The sequence below is a fragment of the Mchenga conophoros genome, linkage group LG3 (assembly GCF_057382185.1).
Source record: "Mchenga conophoros isolate Kocher_MC1m ecotype Shallow Benthic linkage group LG3, M_conophoros_male_GT1.1, whole genome shotgun sequence".
NCBI classification, from domain to species: domain Eukaryota; kingdom Metazoa; phylum Chordata; class Actinopteri; order Cichliformes; family Cichlidae; genus Mchenga; species Mchenga conophoros.
Window position 1 is genome coordinate 12010312 of NC_140528.1, and position 8879 is coordinate 12019190.

The following is an 8879-nucleotide window of genomic DNA, read 5'->3' on the forward strand; positions in this document are numbered from 1 at the left end:
TCACATAGAGGTGAGAGAGGCCCCCCTCGAAGCCCCCTCTTTTATCGGGGCTTACTTAGGGTCATATCGGGGACCCCACAGTTGGAAGTCTTTTTTTTTCTTTTATTTTTCTTTGACCAAATAAAGCTTATTTCTGTAGCTGTTGTTTTATACAGCTTTAATGTTAATATTAATGTTTGCTTATGTATGTTTAGGGAGTGGTCTGATGGTACATGTCGTTGTTACATTAATAATATTCAAATAGTAAGGGTATGCTTAAAGATAAGGTAAAAATCATATCATAAAATGTAAATGGCCTGTCGAATCCAATTAAACGTAATAAAATTGTAACTAAAATGAAGAAAGAACAAGTACAAATAGTGTATCTACAGGAAACCCATCTAGACTGTAAGGAGCATGAAAAACTGAAAAGAATGGGTTATACAACAGTTTCTCCTCTTCCTATAAAACTGGACGAAGGAGAGGAGTGGCTATCCTGTTATCAAGCAAATTACTCTTTGAAAAAATATCTGAGATAAGTGATAAAGAGGGACGTTATATTTTGGTAAGGGGAAACATTGAGGGGAACCCAGTCACGTTGTTAAATATATATGCACCCCCTGGAAGCGATATTTATTTCTTTAAGAAAATTATAGATGTGATGGTAACAGAGACAGTAGGTTTCCTAATTTGCGGAGGAGATTTAAATATACATCTACAACCAAAGCTAGATATTTCCAATAGAAAAGCACAGAATACTAAAACATTAATTAAGAATATAAATACATTGATGAAGGAGGTGGGACTAATTGATATATGGAGAGACTTGCATCCCTACCAAAGGGATTATACTTATTTTTCCTCACCGCACTCGTTATACACAAGAATAGTGTGCTGGCATTAGGCATTTTCTGTTCTGCAGCAGTTTGCCCTCTTGTGGTTGTTTTTGTGTATTTTTTTTACTCTGTAAGATCTAGCCAGAGGCAGTTTCACCTCCGTTAATCTGTTGCCATCCATGCCTTCACAAGTTGATAAACGGCATCATCTGTGAGTAATATTGTTTGTTATCACTGAGACAACTTGTGTGCATTATTATTTGTTGTGAAGGCGTGATATAGTTTGTAGTTAGAATTTAATTTGAATATGTATATAACCTAAGCTAGTAAGGTTAAGCTAGCTCACTTGCCATGTGGTTTCTTTAACGTTTTGATCATGAGTGTGATTTCATTTGATATTTTATTCGGGCACTCACTAAGCAGATAAATATTGCGTTCATATTTTTGAATATGTGTTTGTTATACTGTATGTTGATGCAACATTTTTATTGGTTTATTTCTGGTTTTGTCAACAGTTTCACACTTTTTCCTTATTAAATCATCCAACTCGACACATTGGCCTGTTCCCTGGATTTTGATTAGGAGAGTGTTTAGCTGTCTGTATAGCTGAGTCTACGTTCACGAGGACAACGCTTAGTGAGGACAGAACAAATAGATTATTTCATAACTTTTGGGAAAAATAAAGATAAAATAAGCACTTGTGCAATTGGAACAATAGAGTTAAGCGATCATGCACCAGTATACCTGTCTGTTGATTTAAACGTGCAACCAAAACTCAATAATTGGAAATTAAATTCAAGCTTACTGAATGATCCTCACTTTAAAGGACAAATTAAGAAAGAGATTCACTTCTATATGGAAACTAATGACAATGGTGAGGTGTCTCGTCCTATACTGTGGGATGCCTTAAAAGCTGTCCTGAGAGGGAAAATTATAGCAATATCCTCTTATAAGAAAAAGATGAGAAATAAGAAATTAGAAGAGCTACAAAATAAGAATTAGAGAAAAGGCATGAAAGAAAAACATCTCAGGATATATTGGAGGAAATTAGGAAAACAAGAAATGAAATAAATGATTTGACCACATATGAAATTTAAAAAAAATTAATGTTTCTTAAACAAAGGTATTATGAGGGAGGATCAAAAGCAAAGAATGTATTAGCCTGGAAACTAAAAAAGAAAATAGCAGATAATACAGTTCACAAAATTAAACATCCAGTGACAAAACTAATAAAAAAATAAACCAATAGAAGTTCAGAGTGCATTTGAAACATTTTATAAGACTCTGTATGCTAATAACACAGAGAGTAGTATAGTTGAAATTAACAGTTTTTTAGATTCTCTTGATTTACCAGTACTGAATGAAGAACAGAATAAAACTTTGATTGAAGATATAACAGAAAAGGAACTAAGAATAGCAATAAGTAAAGTTAAAATAAATAAATCTCCAGGATCAGATGGATATACGGCAGAATGGTACAAGGAGCTAAAAGAAGAATTAATACCAGTGATGCTTCTAACAATGAATTGGATCCTAAAGAAGGCTCAAGTACCTTCTAGCTGCAAAGAAGCAATTATCTCTGCCATCCCAAAAGAAAACAAGGATAAATTAGAATGTGCGTCATATAGACCAATATCTGTTCTTAATACAGATTACAAGCTGTTTACATCTATCATGGCTCGACGATTAGAAAAGTTCTTACCTAATCTAATTCATAATGATCAAACAGGTTTTATTCGAGAGCGCCAAATACAAGATAATGTACGTTGTTAATCATATTCAAAAGAATAAAATAGAAGCAATGGTAATCAGTATCGATGCAGAAAAATCATTCGATTCAGTTAATTGGAACTTTCTTTACCGAGTCTTGCATACATTTGGCTTTCACGAATATATAATTAAGACAATACAGGCACTTTATGATAACCCTACGGCAAGGATTAAAATTAATGGCTACCTATCAAATAGTATTAAGCAGCAAAGAGGAACAAGGCAGGGCTGTGCGTGCTCACCATTATTATTTGCGTTATATCTGGAACCATTGGCTCAATATATAAGACAAAATAAAGAAGTAGAAGGTATTAATATCCATGAAAAGGAGCATAAATTAGCCTGCTATGCAGATGATATTTTAATATTTTTGGGTCAACCATCAAACTCTTTACCTAAATTAATGCAATCATTTGAATACTTTGGTCGACTATCTGGATATAGGGTTAATATGAGTGAAACACAATTGCTTAAGTACAATTATATTCCATCAGAAGAAATTAAAAATAAGTATCAATTAGCATGGCAAACAGAGTACTTTAAATATCTAGGAGTCATAATACCTAAGGATCTTACAGAACTATTAGAACGAAATTATTTACCAATACAGAAAAAAATTAAGGAACATATAGCGAGATGGAATCTAATTCCATATTTAAGTTTATATTCGAGAATAGACTCAATTAAAATTAATATTCTTCCTAAATTATTATATTTATTTCAAACATTACCAATAGAAATTAACCAGAAACAGTTTAATGAATGGGATAAAATTTTGTCAAGATACATATGGCAAGGAAAAAGGCCCCGAATTAGATTTAAAACCCTACAACTTAACAAAGGAAAAGGGGGTGGGGCTTACCTTCTCTTAGGGAATATTATTGGGCAGCACAATTAAGGCCTATGATATGCTGATGTAATCCTTCATATGACGCTCAATGGAAAGTTATTGAGGAGAGTCTGACCTCCATCCCCATACAAGCTATTATAGCAGACAGAAGCTTGCAAAATTCAATAAAAACTATTGAAAATCCATGGATCAAGTTGACTTTTAAAATTTGGGAAACAGTAATAAAAGAATATAAACTAGAAGAGGATATAGCAGTTCTTAAGTGGTGTGCATATGACACACATTTTGCTCCAAATAAATTGGACACCAGATTCAAAGATTGGACATATAAAGGATTAACAGCTTTATGTGTGGTAATGGAGGAAGGCAGACTAATTAGTTTTTGCTTTTGCATTAGATTTTGACTTTGTTAACTACTAGAAGACTAGAGGAAAAATTAGTTACATTAATGGAAACAAAAACACACTCCCTATATTTATTTATTTATTTTTCTTTCCTTTTTCTTTTTCCTTATGTATTTTTTATTTATGTTGTTTCCTGTTTTGCTTCTTTTTCTTTTCTTCTTCTTCTTTCATTCTTATTGTATGGATATTTTAGTTGTTTAAATATAGAAAAAAAATAAAAAAATATATATGTACTGAAGTTGATGGTATTGTATAGTGATTCTAAAATGTCAATAAAAAAAAAAGCTGGAATCAAATGAGTCCAAGTCTTCTGCTGATTCAGCATCACATTCATCTTTGCTCCTTGTTCTGCATCCCCACCATGGACTTCATTCCTTTCCAAGCCAGCCTTGAGTGTCCTTTATTCAGCTCATCCTCTGCTTTACTTTTACACCTGATTTTAGCTGCTTTTCTTCTCTCCCTCATAACAAGACAGCTTCTTCTGCCTGAGAACATGTTGGAGTGATTTACTAATCCAGGGCTGATTTTTGGGGAAAATAGTTCCCATTTTCAAAGTAATCCCCATTTTTCCCAGAATGAAATGTAAGTAGAAATAAATAGAATAGAATTAGAATAGAATTCAACTTTATTGTCATTGCACATGCACAGGTACAGGGCAACGAAATGCAGTTTGCATCCATCCAGAAGTGCTTTAGTGATATAGATATATTACAATATATATTAGCAATAGTATAGATATGTAAGTATATTACAGAAATGGGTCTATTATGGTATGTTATAATGTACACGGTATGAAGTATGTTGTGAATATTCTATAACTAAGTATGTACAGGCTGTAGTGAGTACAAGCTATGTGCAGGATATGAACAGGATATAAATATGAAAAACTATACAGAATATGAAATAAATAACTTTACAGAAATTTGAGATATACAGCTATAAAGTGATCTAAGTGAGAACATGAGCCTTTAAAAAGGCTCTTCTGAGGCTGCTGCCAGTGGTCAAAGCCTCCAACAAAGCTCTGTAAGTACATATGTGATCATAGCTTTAGCTTTTAAATGTTTATTCTAGTTAACACAGATCAGGTGGAACAACTCAAATGAAATATCAAAAATATTAAGTGGTCATCGGTACTCAGTTTGTTCAATACTGAATACAATGGAGCACAAATTGTCCACGTTTCTGAAATATTTCTGGGTGTAAGTGTCACCAAAGTGCAATTTAGACCTGGCCTGTGGTTGTTATCTAAGTGATAATCATCAATTCTACTAAAACAAATACAAAATAAAGAAATTTGACACATTCTGTTGATATCAAAAGCACACTGAACAATTCAGTGTTGTTTTACTGCTGTTCTCTCTTCACTTCTTCTCCTCTGATTCTCTCCACATGTTGCTCTGCATCAGTGCTCAGTTTCCTGACAAAACAAGATGAAATATTGCTAAATATAATAGTATCTCATTACACTTCAACAGAAGTGTTTTATTTTTGTAATTGTTTATCTGTTATTTTTCAGACTGAGTCACTGTGACCTGTCAGAGAGAAGCTGTGAAGCTCTGGCCTCAGGTCTCAGCTCTCAGACCTCTAATCTGAGACAGCTGGACCTGAGTAACATTAACCTGAAGGATTCAGGCGTGAAGCTTCTGTCTGAAGGACTGAAGAGTCCACGCTGTACACTGGAAACTCTCAGGTGAGATCAAGCATTTTTCTTTCATCAACTGACAGAATTAGCAGATTAATAATAAGGCAGTCCTCTAATAAGAGGAGAAGTGGAGGTGTTTTGAAGGGCAACATACTCTTATGTTAACAAGACAGGAAGTAGTTCCTGGGAACTGCTTCCTTTGTTATTGTCTAAGTAGAAACATGATGGTGAAACAGTGATGAGTTTGCAGAGGTGAATCTACACAACACAACAATGCTGTTGCGTGCTGAAAGCAGACTTCTCACAGATTCTGAGGCTGCAGGTTTCATCACTGTCCAACCAAAATTCACTGAACCAGCAGTAAATGAACGTCCAAAACTACGCTTCATGTTTAAAAAACAGATGATCAGGGGGATTTGTGTTTACATCTTTTTTGTGTGATCTGTTCACCTGCTGTTTCAGCTGTTTGGTGGTTGTTGAGATGGTTTTGTGAACTTTTAGCTGAGATTCTGATGTTTCTGTAGATACCACACATGTCTAATTACTTTGTACAGCATGAATGGCCATAACGAGGTTTTTAATTGTTTTTAATTTAATTTAATTTTTTAAATTTTAATAAATTTTAATTCATGCGCCAACCAGCGTGGAGCCTGTTACAGTCGCTCCTGCTTTTCTCTTAGTTTAGCTCTTTTTTCTTACTTGTATTAAATAATTTCCCCCAGGGATCAAAAGTAAAAGTATTCTGATTCTGATTCTGCAGTCTGTCAGGCTGTTTGATCACAGAGGAAGGCTGTACTTCTCTGGCCTCTGCTCTGAGCTCCAACCCCTCCCATCTGAGAGAGCTGGACCTGAGCTACAATCATCCAGGTCCCTCAGGAATGAAGCTGCTGTCGGCTGGACTGAAGGATCCAGGCTGGAGACTGGACACTCTCAGGTATGGAGATAATGTCTGACAGAGGAGGAAGAGCTGGAAACATTTTCTGTGTCCTTCACTCACTTCCTGTTTGTTTCCTGCAGATGAGACATGAGCAATCACACATGCAGGAATATTTTCAGGGACAGACACACTAGTCTAGCTGGATAGTACGTGGATATTTATGCAGGGGTCTCCAAGTAGTCTGTTTGCAGGAACATTAATGATAACTGATAAGTCATGTTGAGAGTTTCATTAAAAGTAGACCTACAGTCCATAAATATTTGGACAGAGACAACATTTTGTAACTTTAGATACACTTTATTAGGTCACAGATGTACTATACCTGAGATAGTGGCCACTGTGTACCGAATAAAGTGTCAGCCATGTGTATGTTTCCCATGCTGTATGTCCACAGTCACAGTGACAGTCAGTGACACTGACAGAAGGATGAAACAAGGCTGTGAATCATTTCAGTCTGTGTGTGTTACAAAGAGGCAGACAGGAGCAGCTAGCCTACCTAGCACTAGCTGCTCGCATTGTTAAAAGGGAAGAGAAAACAATATTAGCATTAGCTGCTAATAATTATTCACCCCTAATTAGAATAATCCGCTAAAAGCAGCCTACTTACCATTAACTCCTCACTTTGTTGTTACCCAACGGAAAAGAGTATTAGTATTAGCTACTATCATTTTTAATAAGTAAGAGAAAATAGTGTTATTGGATAATGCTAACTCACATTAAATTAGCATTAGCTATTTACAGCAGCGTACTTAGAATTAGCCACTCACACTGTTAAAAAGTAAGGGAAAACAGTATTAGCAGTAGCGCATAATGCTAATTCACGTCAACGTAGCATTAGTTAATAATGGCAGCCTACTTAGCATTAACTGCTCACTAATATAATGCTAATTTGCATCAAATTAGCATTAGCTGCTCAAGTTGTTATAAGGAAAAAGAGAAAACGATATTAGCATTAGCTGGTAATAATTATTCACCCCTAATTAGAATAAGCCGCTAATGGCAGCATACTTGGCATTAACTCCTCACATCGTTATAATGCAAATGAGGCTAACTTGCATTAAATTAGACTGCTGTTATTAGCTAATGCTATTTAGCAGTACCTGCTCACATTGTTATAAAGCAAAGGAAAACGATATGAGCATTAGCTTCAAATGCATATTTGCCTTAAATTAGACGTAGGTGCTAATGGCGGCCTACTTAGCATTAGCAGCTCAGACGTTGTAATGCTAGGAAAAAGAGTGTTAGCATTAGCCGTTCACATTGTTATAAAGTTAAGGGAAATAGTGTTAGCAATAGCTACTCACATTGTTAAAAAGTAAGCATTAGCATTAGTGCATAATGCTAATTCACATCAAATTAGCATTAGTTAATAACGGCAGCCTATTTAGCATTGGCAGATAATGTTGACCTTGGCCCACTGCAAAAGTTAAGAACTAAAGATTTAGGAGTGTTTCTCGATAGCTCTTTCTCATTTGAGAAACAAATGAATTCTGTTATTAAAACCAGCTGTAAGGTTTATATTGTTGATTGTCATTTATGCTTAGAAATATTTACTCATATATGCTTAGAGTTGTATAATCGATTGCATGATGATAGAGGTTTGATCCTGAGTAGTCTGTAAAGACTCTGTGTGCCTTCCAGAGTGCTCTGGCATGCACACACCACTTGGGGCCGTGAGAGAGGTCGTACCCTCTCTTACTGATTTATGGTGTAGGACAGGGGTCTCAAACTCAATTTAGCTGGGGGCCGCTGCAGGCAGAGTCCGGGTGAGGCTGGGCCGCATTAGGTTTTCCACAAGAAAGGCATGGTTAAAAAATTCCAATCTTCTCAAATCTCTTTATTTTTATTTTTTAACACAAAATATGAAAAATAAATGAACAAATTAAGAATTAATAAGAAAATCAATCAATCTGTAATACATAAATAAAATAATAATAAGATATTTTTAGTCAGTGAACTTGTGTGTTTCTTTCAGTCTTCTATATCTGCTGTATTTAGATTGAAATGTCTGTATTAACAGTTCTATAACCTTCTTCTGAACATGAATGGAACACTGTAGAAAATGAACTGTTCTTCTGAACATGGCTTCTCTTGCCTACTCCTTGCTGCTAGAGACCTGGCAGCGTTTCCTCTCGCATAGCCGAGCCAGATTTGGCCTGAGGGAGGAAGCAGTTGCGACCCTCAGTATGTCTTGAAGATGATCATCCGTAAGTCTGGACCTGTACTTGGACTTATTGAAGTTCAAAGTGGAGAAGAGCTTTTGGCACAAGTATGTGCTACCAAAAAGGCACATGGTCCACTTGAACATTCGGGAAAACCGAGGGAAACTAGGGCTCAAGTCTCTCAAGAATTGTCCAAGCTTGTCTGCTTTTCCACTCACCTCCCTGAACTTTGCTTTGAGTTCAGAGTTGCACTGCAGCTCAATGAGCTCCATTTGAAGCACAGAAGGGGCATCTTGCAC

The 8879-nt window shown here is 35.6% G+C and overlaps 2 protein-coding genes across 2 annotated transcripts in view; both read left to right on the forward strand.

Annotated features, from left to right (window-relative positions):
* Positions 1 to 8879, forward strand: part of LOC146577274 (protein NLRC3-like) — a 276198-nt gene that overhangs the window by 123955 nt on the left and 143364 nt on the right. The gene's annotated exons all lie outside the window — the stretch shown is intronic.
* Positions 1 to 8879, forward strand: part of LOC146577275 (NACHT, LRR and PYD domains-containing protein 12-like) — a 138933-nt gene that overhangs the window by 123938 nt on the left and 6116 nt on the right. Inside the window, exons 9-10 of the mRNA XM_085252751.1 lie at positions 5356 to 5529; positions 6242 to 6415. Of these exons, the coding sequence (XP_085108877.1) occupies positions 5356 to 5529; positions 6242 to 6415 (348 nt within the window). The remainder of the gene's footprint in view (positions 1 to 5355; positions 5530 to 6241; positions 6416 to 8879) is intronic.